The following is a 19298-nucleotide window of genomic DNA, read 5'->3' on the forward strand; positions in this document are numbered from 1 at the left end:
GGTATGTCAATAATTATGAAATATGGCTATACAATATTATAAAAGTACAAAAAAAGACTTTTGCTGTGAATCATAAAAGACTAATTGTTTTTCTTTTGACAATGATTGCAGATCTGACCACTACAACAGTGTTTCCAGAATCAACAACCGGTTCCTCTGTGGCTCCTCCAAATCTAATGTAGGTGTTGATTTTCTATTTTGAGATCTAGCAGTCAGTCATGGAGTAATTTTATTGCAAAATGAGAAATATATTAAACAAATGCTGTGTTCTTTACAGATCTGGTCCAGCAGTGGTCACAAGCGTGCTGTTGTTCAACTCTTCATCTCCAGTCCCCAGTGAAGCTCTGGTCCTCAGTGCCATCAACACTCTCCGGCAAAGCAGGGAATCAAAGTTTAATGATTCAGTGAAGTTGGTGGATGTCACCTATCAGAGTAAGTTTCGTTATCTTGAATTTAGAAATATTTCAAATAAAAATGTTTCAACCAGTGATGTAATGTCAAAGTTTGACTGAATAAAAATGTTTGATTCTTTGCCAACAGAAATCTCTGAAACCTCCTATGCCGTCATCATTAAGTTTAGTCTGAGTAACATCAGCATGTCTGAAGTCCCTGAGCTCAGAAACAACACCTACAAGCAAATGCAGGATGTCGTCAATAATGCGGTAAACATTCATCATTAAATGAACACATTAATGGGACAAATATAAAGCTTCTTCAGAGTTTAATGAATGGTTTGATTTTCTTCTGCAGCTGAACACTCTTCTGAATGAACCTAGCAGTCCAACTTTTCAACCCAAATCATCTAACTTCACGTAAGATACAATCTGACTTTGAAATATTCAGGTTGTCTTTGCACATTTTAGTTTTATAAAGCCATCCAATATTAAACATACTTTTTCTAGGTAATTCTCATATATTGTTTTGTAATTTTTATGAATTGAAGTACTTAAACAATGCTTTCTGTTTTTCCCACAGGAGCTCTTCAAACCAGATTGATGGCAGTATGGCATACACCGTCCAGGATGGAGATACCATAAAACCAGTCAGCTTCCTGAATCTACTTCACTCACAATTGGGTATGTCAATAATTATGAAATATGGCTATACAATATTATAAAAGTACAAAAAAAGACTTTTGCTGTAAATCATAAAAGACTAATTGTTTTTCTTTTGACAATGATTGCAGAACTGATCACTACAACAGTGTTTCCAGAATCAACAACCGGTTCCTCTGTGGCTCCTCCAAATCTAATGTAGGTGTTGATTTTCTATTTTGAGATCTAGCAGTCAGTCATGGAGTAATTTTATTGCAAAATGAGAAATATATTAAACAAATGCTGTGCTCTTTGCAGATCTGGTTCAGCAGTGGTCACAAGCGTGCTGTTGTTCAACTCTTCATCTCCAGTCCCCAGTGAAGCTCTGGTCCTCAGTGCCATCAACACTCTCCGGCAAAGCAGGGAATCAAAGCTCAATGATTCAGTGAAGTTGGTGGATGTCACCTATCAGAGTAAGTTTCGTTATCTTGAATTTAAAAATATTTCAAGTAAAAATGTTTCAACCAGTGATGTAATGTCAAGGTTGATTCAATAAAAAATTGTGATTCTTTGCCAACAGAAATCTCTGAAACCTCCTATGCCGTCATCATTAAGTTTAGTCTGAGTAACATCAGCATGTCTGAAGTCCCTGAGCTCAGAAACAACACCTACAAGCAAGTGCAGGATGTCGTCAATAATGCGGTAAACATTCATTATTAAATGAACACATTAATGGGACAAATATAAAGCTTCTTCAGAGTTTAATGAATGGTTTGATTTTCTTCTGCAGCTGAACACTCTTCTGAATGAACCTAGCAGTCCAACTTTTCAACCCAAATCATCTAACTTCACGTAAGATGCAATCTGACTTTGAAATATTCAGGTTGTCTTTGCACATTTTAGATTTATAAAGCCATCCAAAGCAAAAAAAAAAACTTATTGTAGGTAATTATCTTACATTGTTTGTAATATTTATGAATTGAAGTACTTAAACAATGTCTTCTGTTTTTCCCACAGGAGCTCTTCAAACCAGATTGATGGCAGTATGGCATACACCGTCCAGGATGGAGATATCATAAAACCAGTCAGCTTCCTGAATCTACTTCACTCACAACTGGGTATGTCAATAATTATGAAATATTGCTATAAAATATTATAAAAGTACAAAAAAAAAGACTTTTGCTGTAAATCATAAAAGACTCATTGTTTTTCTTTTGACAATGATTGCAGGTCTGACCACTACAACAGTGTTTCCAGAATCAACAACCGGTTCCTCTGTGGCTCCTCCAAATCTAATGTAGGTGTTGATTTTCTATTTTGAGAACTAGCAGTCAGTCATGGAGTAATTTTATTGCAAAATGAGAAATATATTAAACAAATGCTGTGCTCTTTGCAGATCTGGTTCAGCAGTGGTCACAAGCGTGCTGTTGTTCAACTCTTCATCTCCAGTCCCCAGTGAAGCTCTGGTCCTCAGTGCCATCAACACTCTCCGGCAAAGCAGGGAATCAAAGCTCAATGATTCAGTGAAGGTGGTGGATGTCACCTATCAGAGTAAGTTTCGTTATCTTGAATTTAAAAACATTTCAAATAAAAATGTTTCAACCAGTGATGTAATGTCAAGGTTGATTCAATAAAAAATTGTGATTCTTTGCCAACAGAAATCTCTGAAACCTCCTATGCCGTCATCATTAAGTTTAGTCTGAGTAACATCAGCATGTCTGAAGTCCCTGAGCTCAGAAACAACACCTACAAGCAAGTGCAGGATGTCGTCAATAATGCGGTAAACATTCATCATTAAATGAACACATTAATGGGACAAATATAAAGCTTCTTCAGAGTTTAATGAATGGTTTGATTTTCTTCTGCAGCTGAACACTCTTCTGAATCAAACAAGCGATCAAACTTTACAACCCAAATCATCTAACTTCACGTAAGATACAATCTGACTTTGAAATATTCAGGTTGTCCTTGCACATTTTAGATTTATGAAGCCATCCAATATTAAACATACTTTTTCTAGGTAATTCTCAGACATTGTTTTGTAATATTTATGAATTGAAGTACTTAAACAATGTCTTCTGTTTTTCCCACAGGAGCTCTTCAAACCAGATTGATGGCAGTATGGCATACACCGTCCAGGATGGAGATACCATAAAACCAGTCAGCTTCCTGAATCTACTTCACTCACAATTGGGTATGTCAATAATTGTGAAATATGGCTATACAATATTATAAAAGTACAAAAAAAAAAGACTTTTGCTGTAAATCACAAAAGACTAATTGTTTTTCTTTTGACCTTGATTGCAGAACTGATCACTACAACAGTGTTTCCAGAATCAACAACCGGTTCCTCTGTGGCTCCTCCAAATCTAATGTAGGTGTTGATTTTCTATTTTGAGAACTATCAGTCAGTCATGGAGTAATTTTATTGCAAAATGAGAAATATATTAAACAAATGCTGTGCTCTTTACAGATCTGGTTCAGCAGTGGTCACAAGCGTGCTGTTGTTCAACTCTTCATCTCCAGTCCCCAGTGAAGCTCTGGTCCTCAGTGCCATCAACACTCTCCGGCAAAGCAGGGAATCAAAGTTTAATGACTCAGTGAAGGTCCTGAATGTCACCTATCAGAGTAAGTTTCGTTATCTTGAATTTAAAAATATTTCAATTAAAAATGTTTCAACCAGTGATGTAATGTCAAGGTTTGACTGAATAAAAATGTTTGATTCTTTGCCAACAGAAATCTCTGAAACCTCCTATGCCGTCATCATTAAGTTTAGTCTGAGTAACATCAGCATGTCTGAAGTTCCTGAGCTCAGAAACAACACCTACAAGCAAGTGCAGGATGTCGTCAATAATGCGGTAAACATTCATCATAAAATGAACACATTAATGGGACAAATATAAAGCTTCTTCAGAGTTTAATGAATGGCTTGATTTTCTTCTGCAGCTGAACACTCTTCTGAATCAAACAAGCGATCAAACTTTACAACCCAAATCATCTAACTTCACGTAAGATACAATCTGACTTTGAAATATTCAGGTTGTCTTTGCACATTTTAGATTTATGAAGCCATCCAATATTAAACATACTTTTTCTAGGTAATTCTCAGACATTGTTTTGTAATATTTATGAATTGAAGTACTTAAACAATGTCTTCTGTTTTTCCCACAGGAGCTCTTCAAACCAGATTGATGGCAGTATGGCATACACCGTCCAGGATGGAGATATCATAAAACCAGTCAGCTTCCTGAATCTACTTCACTCACAAATGGGTATGTCAATAATTATGAAATATGGCTATACAATATTATAAAAGTACAAAAAAACACTTTTGCTGTAAATCACAAAAGACTAATTGTTTTTCTTTTGACAATGATTGCAGATCTGACCACTACAACAGTGTTTCCAGAATCAACAACCGGTTCCTCTGTGGCTCCTCCAAATCTAATGTAGGTGTTGATTTTCTATTTTGAGATCTAGCAGTCAGTCATGGAGTAATTTTATTGCAAAATGAGAAATATATTAAACAAATGCTGTGTTCTTTACAGATCTGGTTCAGCAGTGGTCACAAGCACGCTGTTGTTCAACTCTTCATCTCCAGTCCCCAGTGAAGCTCTGGTCCTCAGTGCCATCAACACTCTCCGGCAAAGCAGCGAATCAAAGCTCAATGATTCAGTGAAGTTGGTGGATGTCACCTATCAGAGTAAGTTTCGTTATCTTGAATTTAAAAATATTTCAAGTAAAAATGTTTCAACCAGTGATGTAATGTCAAGGTTGATTCAATAAAAAATTGTGATTCTTTGCCAACAGAAATCTCTGAAACCTCCTATGCCGTCATCATTAAGTTTAGTCTGAGTAACATCAGCATGTCTGAAGTCCCTGAGCTCAGAAACAACACCTACAAGCAAGTGCAGGATGTCGTCAATAATGCGGTAAACATTCATTATTAAATGAACACATTAATGGGACAAATATAAAGCTTCTTCAGAGTTTAATGAATGGTTTGATTTTCTTCTGCAGCTGAACACTCTTCTGAATAAACCTAGCAGTCCAACTTTTCAACCCAAATCATCTAACTTCACGTAAGATGCAATCTGACTTTGAAATATTCAGGTTGTCTTTGCACATTTTAGATTTATAAAGCCATCCAAAGCAAAAAAAATACTTATTGTAGGTAATTATCTTACATTGTTTGTAATATTTATGAATTGAAGTACTTAAACAATGTCTTCTGTTTTTCCCACAGGAGCTCTTCAAACCAGATTGATGGCAGTATGGCATACACCTTCCAGGATGGAGATACCATAAAACCAGTCAGCTTCCTGAATCTACTTCACTCACAACTGGGTATGTCAATAATTATGAAATATTGCTATAAAATATTATAAAAGTACAAAAAAAAAGACTTTTGCTGTAAATCATAAAAGACTCATTGTTTTTCTTTTGACAATGATTGCAGGTCTGACCACTACAACAGTGTTTCCAGAATCAACAACCGGTTCCTCTGTGGCTCCTCCAAATCTAATGTAGGTGTTGATTTTCTATTTTGAGAACTAGCAGTCAGTCATGGAGTAATTTTATTGCAAAATGAGAAATATATTAAACAAATGCTGTGCTCTTTGCAGATCTAGTCCAGCAGTGGTCACAAGCGTGCTGTTGTTCAACTCTTCATCTCCAGTCCCCAGTGAAGCTCTGGTCCTCAGTGCCATCAACACTCTCCGGCAAAGCAGCGAATCAAAGTTCAATGATTCAGTGAAGGTCCTGAATGTCACCTATCAGAGTAAGTTTCGTTATCTTGAATTTAAAAACATTTCAAATAAAAATGTTTCAACCAGTGATGTAATGTCAAGGTTGATTCAATAAAAAATTGTGATTCTTTGCCAACAGAAATCTCTGAAACCTCCTATGCCGTCATCATTAAGTTTAGTCTGAGTAACATCAACATGTCTGAAGTCCCTGAGCTCAGAAACAACACCTACAAGCAAGTGCAGGATGTCGTCAATAATGCGGTAAACATTCATCATTAAAAAAATGGAAGTCTGAATGTGATATAAAACTTCTTCAAAGATTAATGAATGGTTTGATTTTCTTCTGCAGCTGAACACTCTTCTGAATCAAACAAGCGATCAAACTTTACAACCCAAATCATCTAACTTCACGTAAGATACAATCTGACTTTGAAATATTCAGGTTGTCCTTGCACATTTTAGATTTATGAAGCCATCCAATATTAAACATACTTTTTCTAGGTAATTCTCAGACATTGTTTTGTAATATTTATGAATTGAAGTACTTAAACAATGTCTTCTGTTTTTCCCACAGGAGCTCTTCAAACCAGATTGATGGCAGTATGGCATACACCGTCCAGGATGGAGATATCATAAAACCAGTCAGCTTCCTGAATCTACTTCACTCACAATTGGGTATGTCAATAATTGTGAAATATGGCTATACAATATTATAAAAGTACAAAAAAAAAAGACTTTTGCTGTAAATCACAAAAGACTAATTGTTTTTCTTTTGACCTTGATTGCAGAACTGATCACTACAACAGTGTTTCCAGAATCAACAACCGGTTCCTCTGTGGCTCCTCCAAATCTAATGTAGGTGTTGATTTTCTATTTTGAGAACTATCAGTCAGTCATGGAGTAATTTTATTGCAAAATGAGAAATATATTAAACAAATGCTGTGCTCTTTACAGATCTGGTTCAGCAGTGGTCACAAGCGTGCTGTTGTTCAACTCTTCATCTCCAGTCCCCAGTGAAGCTCTGGTCCTCAGTGCCATCAACACTCTCCGGCAAAGCAGGGAATCAAAGTTCAATGATTCAGTGAAGGTCCTGAATGTCACCTATCAGAGTAAGTTTCGTTATCTTGAATTTAAAAATATTTCAAATAAAAATGTTTCAACCAGTGATGTAATGTCAAGGTTTGACTGAATAAAAATGTTTGATTCTTTGCCAACAGAAATCTCTGAAACCTCCTATGCCGTCATCATTAAGTTTAGTCTGAGTAACATCAGCATGTCTGAAGTTCCTGAGCTCAGAAACAACACCTACAAGCAAGTGCAGGATGTCGTCAATAATGCGGTAAACATTCATCATTAAATGAACACATTAATGGGACAAATATAAAGCTTCTTCAGAGTTTAATGAATGGCTTGATTTTCTTCTGCAGCTGAACACTCTTCTGAATCAAACAAGCGATCAAACTTTACAACCCAAATCATCTAACTTCACGTAAGATACAATCTGACTTTGAAATATTCAGGTTGTCTTTGCACATTTTAGATTTATGAAGCCATCCAATATTAAACATACTTTTCCTAGGTAATTCTCAGACATTGTTTTGTAATATTTATGAATTGAAGTACTTAAACAATGTCTTCTGTTTTTCCCACAGGAGCTCTTCAAACCAGATTGATGGCAGTATGGCATATACCGTCCAGGATGGAGATGTCATAAAACCAGTCAGCTTCCTGAATCTACTTCACTCACAAATGGGTATGTCAATAATTATGAAATATGGCTATACAATATTATAAAAGTACAAAAAAAAGACTTTTGCTGTAAATCACAAAAGACTAATTGTTTTTCTTTTGACCTTGATTGCAGATCTGACCACTACAACAGTGTTTCCAGAATCAACAACCGGTTCCTCTGTGGCTCCTCCAAATCTAATGTAGGTGTTGATTTTCTATTTTGAGATCTAGCAGTCAGTCATGGAGTAATTTTATTGCAAAATGAGAAATATATTAAACAAATGCTGTGCTCTTTGCAGATCTGGTTCAGCAGTGGTCACAAGCGTGCTGTTGTTCAACTCTTCATCTCCAGTTCCCAGTGAAGCTCTGGTCCTCAGTGCCATCAACACTCTCCGGCAAAGCAGGGAATCAAAGCTCAATGATTCAGTGAAGGTCCTGAATGTCACCTATCAGAGTAAGTTTCGTTATCTTGAATTTAAAAATATTTCAAGTAAAAATGTTTCAACCAGTGATGTAATGTCAAGGTTGATTCAATAAAAAATTGTGATTCTTTGCCAACAGAAATCTCTGAAACCTCCTATGCCGTCATCATTAAGTTTAGTCTGAGTAACATCAGCATGTCTGAAGTCCCTGAGCTCAGAAACAACACCTACAAGCAAGTGCAGGATGTCGTCAATAATGCGGTAAACATTCATTATTAAATGAACACATTAATGGGACAAATATAAAGCTTCTTCAGAGTTTAATGAATGGTTTGATTTTCTTCTGCAGCTGAACACTCTTCTGAATGAACCTAGCAGTCCAACTTTTCAACCCAAATCATCTAACTTCACGTAAGATGCAATCTGACTTTGAAATATTCAGGTTGTCTTTGCACATTTTAGATTTATAAAGCCATCCAAAGCAAAAAAAATACTTATTGTAGGTAATTATCTTACATTGTTTGTAATATTTATGAATTGAAGTACTTAAACAATGTCTTCTGTTTTTCCCACAGGAGCTCTTCAAACCAGATTGATGGCAGTATGGCATACACCTTCCAGGATGGAGATACCATAAAACCAGTCAGCTTCCTGAATCTACTTCACTCACAACTGGGTATGTCAATAATTATGAAATATTGCTATAAAATATTATAAAAGTACAAAAAAAAAAGACTTTTGCTGTAAATCATAAAAGACTCATTGTTTTTCTTTTGACAATGATTGCAGGTCTGACCACTACAACAGTGTTTCCAGAATCAACAACCGGTTCCTCTGTGGCTCCTCCAAATCTAATGTAGGTGTTGATTTTCTATTTTGAGAACTAGCAGTCAGTCATGGAGTAATTTTATTGCAAAATGAGAAATATATTAAACAAATGCTGTGCTCTTTGCAGATCTAGTCCAGCAGTGGTCACAAGCGTGCTGTTGTTCAACTCTTCATCTCCAGTCCCCAGTGAAGCTCTGGTCCTCAGTGCCATCAACACTCTCCGGCAAAGCAGCGAATCAAAGTTCAATGATTCAGTGAAGGTCCTGAATGTCACCTATCAGAGTAAGTTTCGTTATCTTGAATTTAAAAACATTTCAAATAAAAATGTTTCAACCAGTGATGTAATGTCAAGGTTGATTCAATAAAAAATTGTGATTCTTTGCCAACAGAAATCTCTGAAACCTCCTATGCCGTCATCATTAAGTTTAGTCTGAGTAACATCAACATGTCTGAAGTCCCTGAGCTCAGAAACAACACCTACAAGCAAGTGCAGGATGTCGTCAATAATGCGGTAAACATTCATCATTAAAAAAATGGAAGTCTGAATGTGATATAAAACTTCTTCAAAGATTAATGAATGGTTTGATTTTCTTCTGCAGCTGAACACTCTTCTGAATCAAACAAGCGATCAAACTTTACAACCCAAATCATCTAACTTCACGTAAGATACAATCTGACTTTGAAATATTCAGGTTGTCCTTGCACATTTTAGATTTATGAAGCCATCCAATATTAAACATACTTTTTCTAGGTAATTCTCAGACATTGTTTTGTAATATTTATGAATTGAAGTACTTAAACAATGTCTTCTGTTTTTCCCACAGGAGCTCTTCAAACCAGATTGATGGCAGTATGGCATACACCGTCCAGGATGGAGATGTCATAAAACCAGTCAGCTTCCTGAATCTACTTCACTCACAATTGGGTATGTCAATAATTGTGAAATATGGCTATACAATATTATAAAAGTACAAAAAAAAAGACTTTTGCTGTAAATCACAAAAGACTAATTGTTTTTCTTTTGACCTTGATTGCAGAACTGATCACTACAACAGTGTTTCCAGAATCAACAACCGGTTCCTCTGTGGCTCCTCCAAATCTAATGTAGGTGTTGATTTTCTATTTTGAGAACTATCAGTCAGTCATGGAGTAATTTTATTGCAAAATGAGAAATATATTAAACAAATGCTGTGCTCTTTACAGATCTGGTTCAGCAGTGGTCACAAGCGTGCTGTTGTTCAACTCTTCATCTCCAGTCCCCAGTGAAGCTCTGGTCCTCAGTGCCATCAACACTCTCCGGCAAAGCAGGGAATCAAAGTTTAATGACTCAGTGAAGGTGCTGAATGTCACCTATCAGAGTAAGTTTCGTTATCTTGAATTTAAAAATATTTCAAATAAAAATGTTTCAACCAGTGATGTAATGTCAAGGTTTGACTGAATAAAAATGTGTGATTCTTTGCCAACAGAAATCTCTGAAACCTCCTATGCCGTCATCATTAAGTTTAGTCTGAGTAACATCAGCATGTCTGAAGTTCCTGAGCTCAGAAACAACACCTACAAGCAAGTGCAGGATGTCGTCAATAATGCGGTAAACATTCATCATTAAATGAACACATTAATGGGACAAATATAAAGCTTCTTCAGAGTTTAATGAATGGCTTGATTTTCTTCTGCAGCTGAACACTCTTCTGAATCAAACAAGCGATCAAACTTTACAACCCAAATCATCTAACTTCACGTAAGATACAATCTGACTTTGAAATATTCAGGTTGTCTTTGCACATTTTAGATTTATGAAGCCATCCAATATTAAACATACTTTTCCTAGGTAATTCTCAGACATTGTTTTGTAATATTTATGAATTGAAGTACTTAAACAATGTCTTCTGTTTTTCCCACAGGAGCTCTTCAAACCAGATTGATGGCAGTATGGCATACACCGTCCAGGATGGAGATGTCATAAAACCAGTCAGCTTCCTGAATCTACTTCACTCACAAATGGGTATGTCAATAATTATGAAATATGGCTATACAATATTATAAAAGTACAAAAAAAAGACTTTTGCTGTAAATCACAAAAGACTAATTGTTTTTCTTTTGACCTTGATTGCAGATCTGACCACTACAACAGTGTTTCCAGAATCAACAACCGGTTCCTCTGTGGCTCCTCCAAATCTAATGTAGGTGTTGATTTTCTATTTTGAGATCTAGCAGTCAGTCATGGAGTAATTTTATTGCAAAATGAGAAATATATTAAACAAATGCTGTGCTCTTTGCAGATCTGGTTCAGCAGTGGTCACAAGCGTGCTGTTGTTCAACTCTTCATCTCCAGTTCCCAGTGAAGCTCTGGTCCTCAGTGCCATCAACACTCTCCGGCAAAGCAGGGAATCAAAGCTCAATGATTCAGTGAAGGTCCTGAATGTCACCTATCAGAGTAAGTTTCGTTATCTTGAATTTAAAAATATTTCAAGTAAAAATGTTTCAACCAGTGATGTAATGTCAAGGTTGATTCAATAAAAAATTGTGATTCTTTGCCAACAGAAATCTCTGAAACCTCCTATGCCGTCATCATTAAGTTTAGTCTAAGTAACATCAGCATGTCTGAAGTCCCTGAGCTCAGAAACAACACCTACAAGCAAGTGCAGGATGTCGTCAATAATGCGGTAAACATTCTTCATTAAAAAAATGGAAGTCTGAATGTGATATAAAACTTCTTCAAAGATTAATGAATGGTTTGATTTTCTTCTGCAGCTGAACACTCTTCTGAATCAAACAAGCGATCAAACTTTACAACCCAAATCATCTAACTTCACGTAAGATACAATCTGACTTTGAAATATTCAGGTTGTCCTTGCACATTTTAGATTTATGAAGCCATCCAATATTAAACATACTTTTTCTAGGTAATTCTCAGACATTGTTTTGTAATATTTATGAATTGAAGTACTTAAACAATGTCTTCTGTTTTTCCCACAGGAGCTCTTCAAACCAGATTGATGGCAGTATGGCATACACCGTCCAGGATGGAGATACCATAAAACCAGTCAGCTTCCTGAATCTACTTCACTCACAATTGGGTATGTCAATAATTGTGAAATATGGCTATACAATATTATAAAAGTACAAAAAAAAAAGACTTTTGCTGTAAATCACAAAAGACTAATTGTTTTTCTTTTGACCTTGATTGCAGAACTGATCACTACAACAGTGTTTCCAGAATCAACAACCGGTTCCTCTGTGGCTCCTCCAAATCTAATGTAGGTGTTGATTTTCTATTTTGAGAACTATCAGTCAGTCATGGAGTAATTTTATTGCAAAATGAGAAATATATTAAACAAATGCTGTGCTCTTTGCAGATCTGGTTCAGCAGTGGTCACAAGCGTGCTGTTGTTCAACTCTTCATCTCCAGTTCCCAGTGAAGCTCTGGTCCTCAGTGCCATCAACACTCTCCGGCAAAGCAGGGAATCAAAGCTCAATGATTCAGTGAAGGTCCTGAATGTCACCTATCAGAGTAAGTTTCGTTATCTTGAATTTAAAAATATTTCAAGTAAAAATGTTTCAACCAGTGATGTAATGTCAAGGTTGATTCAATAAAAAATTGTGATTCTTTGCCAACAGAAATCTCTGAAACCTCCTATGCCGTCATCATTAAGTTTAGTCTAAGTAACATCAGCATGTCTGAAGTCCCTGAGCTCAGAAACAACACCTACAAGCAAGTGCAGGATGTCGTCAATAATGCGGTAAACATTCTTCATTAAAAAAATGGAAGTCTGAATGTGATATAAAACTTCTTCAAAGATTAATGAATGGTTTGATTTTCTTCTGCAGCTGAACACTCTTCTGAATCAAACAAGCGATCAAACTTTACAACCCAAATCATCTAACTTCACGTAAGATACAATCTGACTTTGAAATATTCAGGTTGTCCTTGCACATTTTAGATTTATGAAGCCATCCAATATTAAACATACTTTTTCTAGGTAATTCTCAGACATTGTTTTGTAATATTTATGAATTGAAGTACTTAAACAATGTCTTCTGTTTTTCCCACAGGAGCTCTTCAAACCAGATTGATGGCAGTATGGCATACACCGTCCAGGATGGAGATACCATAAAACCAGTCAGCTTCCTGAATCTACTTCACTCACAATTGGGTATGTCAATAATTGTGAAATATGGCTATACAATATTATAAAAGTACAAAAAAAAAAAGACTTTTGCTGTAAATCACAAAAGACTAATTGTTTTTCTTTTGACCTTGATTGCAGAACTGATCACTACAACAGTGTTTCCAGAATCAACAACCGGTTCCTCTGTGGCTCCTCCAAATCTAATGTAGGTGTTGATTTTCTATTTTGAGAACTATCAGTCAGTCATGGAGTAATTTTATTGCAAAATGAGAAATATTTTAAACAAATGCTGTGCTCTTTACAGATCTGGTTCAGCAGTGGTCACAAGCGTGCTGTTGTTCAACTCTTCATCTCCAGTCCCCAGTGAAGCTCTGGTCCTCAGTGCCATCAACACTCTCCGGCAAAGCAGGGAATCAAAGTTTAATGACTCAGTGAAGGTGCTGAATGTCACCTATCAGAGTAAGTTTCGTTATCTTGAATTTAAAAATATTTCAAATAAAAATGTTTCAACCAGTGATGTAATGTCAAGGTTTGACTGAATAAAAATGTTTGATTCTTTGCCAACAGAAATCTCTGAAACCTCCTATGCCGTCATCATTAAGTTTAGTCTGAGTAACATCAGCATGTCTGAAGTTCCTGAGCTCAGAAACAACACCTACAAGCAAGTGCAGGATGTCGTCAATAATGCGGTAAACATTCATCATAAAATGAACACATTAATGGGACAAATATAAAGCTTCTTCAGAGTTTAATGAATGGTTTGATTTTCTTCTGCAGCTGAACACTCTTCTGAATCAAACAAGCGATCAAACTTTACAACCCAAATCATCTAACTTCACGTAAGATACAATCTGACTTTGAAATATTCAGGTTGTCTTTGCACATTTTAGATTTATGAAGCCATCCAATATTAAACATACTTTTTCTAGGTAATTCTCAGACATTGTTTTGTAATATTTATGAATTGAAGTACTTAAAGGGGGGGTGAAACACTCAGTTTCAGTCAGTGTCATGTCAATCTTGAGTACCTATAGAGTAGCATTGCATCCTGCATATCTCCGAAGTCTTTATTTTTTTAATAATTATATAAGAAAGATGCGCTGTTCCGAGTCTTTCCGAAAAAAGCCGAGCGGGTGGGGGCGTGTCGTGTGAGCGGAGCTAAATAATGACGTGTGCTCGCTGCTGCTATGTTGAGTCGAGCTGTGTCATCCCTAACAGCGGGAAAAAAACTTTATTCAAAATAAAAATATGGCTTTTAATCAGATACAGCCATACATCTATGATCCGGAATCAGACCCAGAGGCTGCAGTTGAACAGGAGCAGCAGCAAAAACGACTAGAGCAGGACGTCTGTATGTGGTACAAGTTATACACTAACTATATAATATGCTTAGCGGCTTGTGTTATTTACATATTTATACTTGAATTATATCGTCGTATTTTTGTCTTTGAAGGTGTACATGTGGGAAGTGCAGTTGTGCACGTGTGTTTGTGTGTTTACGCGTGGTTTGTGTAGACAGTAAGCGGACTAAAAAAAACACAGACATTTGAAGCAGTCTCACTCACCCTTCTAACGTTGGGACTGCTCCATCATTCAGCATTAGGCGATTGGGAAAATCCGGCGTCGAGCTGGGCCTTGTTTATGAAACAGTCGGCACCGAAATGCAGCGAACAGATATAAACATTCGCGCAACTCAGTTGCTGATCCGGAAAAGCAAATTACATCCACTGTTGCCTTAACGCGGGGTTTTGGGGAATCTGTGCAGGACTGTCTTGGTCTGGCAACCAAAAACGCACTTTTTTGGTGACATTGTTATGTGCACATCACCTGTCCTACAAGCGTCCTACAAGCATCCTACAAGCCAGCGCTTTGATGGGCGTAGGCTGTTGCTTTCGCTCTCTCCTTCGCTCTCTCTCACGCGCTTCCGGTAGAATTGTCCGTAAGGCCTATACAAGGAAATTCCGCCCCCATTAACGTCAAAGGGGACGCATGATCTCAAAAAACTTGCCGAAACTTATGACTAACCGGAAGTAGTATTTTTGACAAAGAAATACTCCCATCAAACGTCCACCTTAACTTTTGAAACTTTGTCTATGTTTAGCATGGGATTCCAAGTCTTTAACAGTGTAAAAAGATCAGTATGCATGAAACAGCATTTCACCCCCCCTTTAAACAATGTCTTCTGTTTTTCCCACAGGAGCTCTTCAAACCAGATTGATGGCAGTATGGCATACACCGTCCAGGATGAAGATATCATAAAACCAGTCAGCTTCCTGAATCTACTTCACTCACAATTGGGTATGTCAATAATTGTGAAATATGGCTATACAATATTATAAAAGTACAAAAAAAAGACTTTTGCTGTAAATCACAAAAGACTAATTGTTTTTCTTTTGACCTTGATTGCAGAACTGATCACTACAACAGTGTTTCCAGAATCAACAACCGGTTCCTCTGTGGCTCCTCCAAATCTAATGTAAGTGTTGATTTTCTATTTTGAGATCTAGCAGTCAGTCATGGAGTAATTTTATTGCAAAATGAGAAATATATTAAACAAATGCTGTGCTCTTTACAGATCTGGTCCAGCAGTGGTCACAAGCGTGCTGTTGTTCAACTCTTCATCTCCAGTCCCCAGTGAAGCTCTGGTCCTCAGTGCCATCAACACTCTCCGGCAAAGCAGGGAATCAAAGTTCAATGATTCAGTGAAGGTCCTGAATGTCACCTATCAGAGTAAGTTTCGTTATCTTGAATTTAAAAATATTTCAAATAAAAAATTTTTAACCAGTGATATAATGTCAAGGTTTGACTGAATAAAAATGTGTGATTCTTTGCCAACAGAAATCTCTGAAACCTCCTATGCCGTCATCATTAAGTTTAGTCTGAGTAACATAAACATGTCTGAAGTCCCTGAGCTCAGAAACAACACCTACAAGCAAGTGCAGGATGTCGTCAATAATGCGGTAAACATTCATTATTAAATGAACACATTAATGGGACAAATATAAAGCTTCTTCAGAGTTTAATGAATGGTTTGATTTTCTTCTGCAGCTGAACACTCTTCTGAATGAACCTAGCAGTCCAACTTTTCAACCCAAATCATCTAACTTCACGTAAGATGCAATCTGACTTTGAAATATTTAGGTTGACTTTGCACATTTTAGATTTATAAAGCCATCCAAAAGGAAAAATTGTTTCTCTAGGTAATTCTCATACATTGTTTGCAATATTTGTGAATTGAAGTACTTAAACAATGTCTTCTGTTTTCCCACAGGAGCTCTTCAAACCAGATTGATGGCAGTATGGCATACACCTTCCAGGATGGAGATGTCATAAAACCAGTTAGCTTCCTGAAGCTTCTTTCAACAACAGGTTTGTCAAAATGGACAATTAATTGCTCTACAGACACTATAAACCACAAGCATCCTCCACTAATAATAATTTATTTTACAGTCTTAACGACAGCCAGCACTCTGACAACAAGGCCAACCTCTCCACCGACTTTGTAAGAGGAATAATTCCAATCTGATCTTTAAATTTACATTTGCATTTCCTATATTAATGTGTATGATTTCTCTTATTTGTAGGCTTGGCAGAGTGATTATATATATCCGCCTTGTGTTTGTCGTACGTGGCGCCCTGCCAAATGAAAAGGACATTATTCAGGTGGCCAACAATCTGCTTTACACACGTCTTGCTACTAAACTAGTCACCAGAACAGGAAGCTTGAGTGATCCTGTAAGCTTTGTGAATATCACATATACAAGTGAGTTTTTCTTTTCCTTTTGTGGATTTCTTGTTTTTGTGAATACCTCATTTTTGAATGCTTATGGTGCAAATCATGTAGATCTGTACTGATTTTTAAGGAAAATCGTCAATTCTATCATTTAATAACTTTAAAGAATGCATAAGGGAAATTGTATACCATCCACATATACACCCACACAACTAATTATCGTATGATGTATTTTTAAGAAATGAATGAGACCTCCTATGCTCTCAACTTTGGATTTGAAATCAGCAATGTTTCCATGTCTGAGAAACTTGAATTCCGGAATGAAACCTACCTGGCAATACAAGACTCTATAAATTCATTGGTGAGTTGGAGACATTTAAAAAATTTTTTTTTTTTTTTTTATTACAAAAAGTCATTATTTTACCCACTTAATCTAAAAATTAATCACATTATTTTTTTCATTATTTTGCTGCACTTTTCAGCTCAACAAGATGCTAACTGATTCCTCAGCTCCTGTAATTAATTTCAAACCAAGCGATTTCACCAATTTCTTGTAAGTTCTGAGTTTTGAGCAAATATGTTCTAATGATTTTAAAAAAACCTGCTTATTACGTTTCAGTTATTGACTTTCTTTCTTTTCTAATTGTACATTTTAATTTCCCAACAGGGGTAATTCCACCACGATTGAGGCCAATGTTACGTATGTTTTCTCAGAGAGTAGTCTCTTGCAACCCAACAACTTTATCAAGGAACTTCTCCAGATTAACGGAGGTATTACCATATCCACCTAACAGTCTGAAAAGTTTTCGTATTTTATGTTTTTTATGTTTTTTATGTCACCAAAACCCCCAAATGCTGTAATTGGAAGTCTGATATTCCTCCTATATTTGTTATTTTCTTTTACAGTGAGCACTTCGACAACAGCGAGCCCTTTGACAACCACGACTATTTCAAAAATGTAAGTCCAATGAGTCTAATAAAGCCAGTTGTTTTCATTTTCGATGTTTACATTTCTAATTATTAATCATCTCTTTTTGTTTTAGTATTAATACAGTGCTTATTAAGATCCGCCTTGTGTTTGTCACACTGGGCCCAAGACCAAGTGAGAGTAGCGTTCTGGAGGTAGTTAAATCTCTGCTGGCCTCAAACCTCACGACTAAACAAATCACCAGAGCAGCAGTAATCTCAAGGGACCCTGTGACCAAAACAGATGTCACCTATTCGGGTGAGCTTTTCCTCTCTTCTTTATGTTTATTTTTTTGTTTTGGGAATATAACATTTGAATGAACATGATGTAGACCTGTAGTAATTTTTTGTCTTCCTTTGAAGAAAATGGCTTTTGGATAATGGTCAATGAGAATGGATAATGGAATAAATGAAATGTTATATGTCTTTCAGGTATTAATGACACTGCCTACGCTCTCAACTTTGAATTTGAAATCAACAATTTATTCGTGAATGATGCACAAAAGGAACAAGCCTATACAGAAATACAAAACAAGATCAATTTTTTGGTGAGTTGTAGAGCCATGAATATTGTGGTCTTTCACAAAATCCCTGAAATTAAAATGGCTTTATTATAATCACATTAACTACTATTGTCTTTATGTACTGTTGCACTCTTCAGGTGAAGCAGATCCTAAAGACCAACTCAACTAGTCTATTACTGATTCCAGCCAATTTCACGTGAGTTCTGATCCACTACTGTTTTTAATTTGTTGAGCAGAAATGTCTAAATGATTTTAAGAAATCTGCTTGAGCCAGTGGGATGTTTTTGATGGATGGATGACAAGATAATGTTTCTAATTTTATGTTTTTATCTCCCCACAGTGAGTCGGCAAATTCCTCTGTGATTGTGGCCGATGTTGCCTATGTTTTCTCAGAACGTAATGGTGATTTTGCAGCTTTTGGTCAATTGGTCGCACTACTTTTCAACTCTTTCACCACACTAGCTCCAACCATCATTAACACTACAATCGCTCCAACCAACGGTACAAATGTAGCATGGATTGTGGCTATCATTGTCCCTGTGGCTATTGTCCTAGGGCTTATTCCTTGCTGGATTCTCCTTTGTGTAAGTATTAAGATGACTCAATGTCAAATATAGTGATTCATAACAGCAGTCATGTGTTATCCTTTTAGTACAAATGGACTTAGATCGGCCTTTTCTATACAAATGATTAAAAGTTTTTTTTTTTAAGTATATGAAATTCACTCCAAGGATGTTAAAGTTAACTTTGTCTGTTTTGTGTCTTTAGTGTTTGCTCTGTGGATGCTGTGCAGCAATCAGAAGACGATGGCACAGAAGACAGTCATACAACGTACAGTACTCCACTCGAAACAGCCTCTTCTAAAGATATTTAGAGAGCAAAAACAGGACTGAACACGAATGAAAATATTATTTAAGCTTTGGATTTTGGATATTCAATGGGAAATTCAATACTGCCTCCTTTGTAGTCATGAATGTACTAAATGTGTATTTTATAAAGTATTTATTTTAGTATGCCTGTATTGCTAGACAAACAGTCAATTGCTAAATGTGATTTAATTTCTTCATGCTTTCTCTTTAGTGTATAATGAAATTGTATTGTTTTTATTTATTTGTATTTATTTATAATATTTCAATAGTTAATTAATAATCTTGTGCAAATCTTCTTTACTTAACATTACAT

General features: G+C 36.2%; 2 protein-coding genes across 2 annotated transcripts in view; both read left to right on the forward strand.

The window, feature by feature from the left end:
* Positions 1-15111, forward strand: part of LOC137073779 (uncharacterized) — a 48286-nt gene extending 33175 nt beyond the window's left edge. The window contains exons 30-80 of the mRNA XM_067442487.1: positions 751-812; positions 976-1076; positions 1187-1253; positions 1353-1507; positions 1615-1736; positions 1825-1886; positions 2052-2152; positions 2265-2331; positions 2431-2585; positions 2693-2814; positions 5055-5116; positions 5281-5381; positions 5494-5560; positions 5660-5814; positions 5922-6043; positions 6132-6193; positions 6357-6457; positions 6571-6637; positions 6737-6891; positions 7000-7121; positions 7210-7271; positions 7435-7535; positions 7647-7713; positions 7813-7967; positions 8075-8196; positions 8285-8346; positions 8511-8611; positions 8725-8791; positions 8891-9045; positions 9153-9274; positions 9363-9424; positions 9588-9688; positions 9801-9867; positions 9967-10121; positions 10230-10351; positions 10440-10501; positions 10665-10765; positions 10877-10943; positions 11043-11197; positions 11305-11426; positions 11515-11576; positions 11740-11840; positions 11954-12020; positions 12120-12274; positions 12382-12503; positions 12592-12653; positions 12817-12917; positions 13032-13098; positions 13198-13352; positions 13461-13582; positions 15091-15111. Of these exons, the coding sequence (XP_067298588.1) occupies positions 751-812; positions 976-1076; positions 1187-1253; positions 1353-1507; positions 1615-1736; positions 1825-1886; positions 2052-2152; positions 2265-2331; positions 2431-2585; positions 2693-2814; positions 5055-5116; positions 5281-5381; positions 5494-5560; positions 5660-5814; positions 5922-6043; positions 6132-6193; positions 6357-6457; positions 6571-6637; positions 6737-6891; positions 7000-7121; positions 7210-7271; positions 7435-7535; positions 7647-7713; positions 7813-7967; positions 8075-8196; positions 8285-8346; positions 8511-8611; positions 8725-8791; positions 8891-9045; positions 9153-9274; positions 9363-9424; positions 9588-9688; positions 9801-9867; positions 9967-10121; positions 10230-10351; positions 10440-10501; positions 10665-10765; positions 10877-10943; positions 11043-11197; positions 11305-11426; positions 11515-11576; positions 11740-11840; positions 11954-12020; positions 12120-12274; positions 12382-12503; positions 12592-12653; positions 12817-12917; positions 13032-13098; positions 13198-13352; positions 13461-13582; positions 15091-15111 (5091 nt within the window). The remainder of the gene's footprint in view (positions 1-750; positions 813-975; positions 1077-1186; positions 1254-1352; positions 1508-1614; positions 1737-1824; positions 1887-2051; positions 2153-2264; positions 2332-2430; positions 2586-2692; positions 2815-5054; positions 5117-5280; positions 5382-5493; positions 5561-5659; positions 5815-5921; positions 6044-6131; positions 6194-6356; positions 6458-6570; positions 6638-6736; positions 6892-6999; positions 7122-7209; positions 7272-7434; positions 7536-7646; positions 7714-7812; positions 7968-8074; positions 8197-8284; positions 8347-8510; positions 8612-8724; positions 8792-8890; positions 9046-9152; positions 9275-9362; positions 9425-9587; positions 9689-9800; positions 9868-9966; positions 10122-10229; positions 10352-10439; positions 10502-10664; positions 10766-10876; positions 10944-11042; positions 11198-11304; positions 11427-11514; positions 11577-11739; positions 11841-11953; positions 12021-12119; positions 12275-12381; positions 12504-12591; positions 12654-12816; positions 12918-13031; positions 13099-13197; positions 13353-13460; positions 13583-15090) is intronic.
* A 7-nt stretch (positions 15112-15118) lies between these two features.
* Positions 15119-19073, forward strand: LOC137073780 (uncharacterized). Its single transcript, XM_067442488.1, has 17 exons — positions 15119-15191; positions 15303-15369; positions 15469-15623; positions 15732-15853; positions 15942-16003; positions 16165-16262; positions 16344-16395; positions 16478-16656; positions 16866-16987; positions 17109-17179; positions 17294-17397; positions 17533-17584; positions 17670-17851; positions 18025-18140; positions 18254-18312; positions 18457-18700; positions 18885-19073. Exons 1-17 carry the CDS (start codon positions 15119-15121, stop codon positions 18978-18980), a joined length of 1854 nt encoding a protein of 617 aa, XP_067298589.1. The 3' UTR covers positions 18981-19073.
* Positions 19074-19298: the final 225 nt, after the last annotated feature.

The sequence above is a fragment of the Pseudorasbora parva genome, chromosome 4, assembly GCF_024679245.1.
Source record: "Pseudorasbora parva isolate DD20220531a chromosome 4, ASM2467924v1, whole genome shotgun sequence".
Taxonomy (NCBI): Eukaryota; Metazoa; Chordata; class Actinopteri; order Cypriniformes; family Gobionidae; genus Pseudorasbora; species Pseudorasbora parva.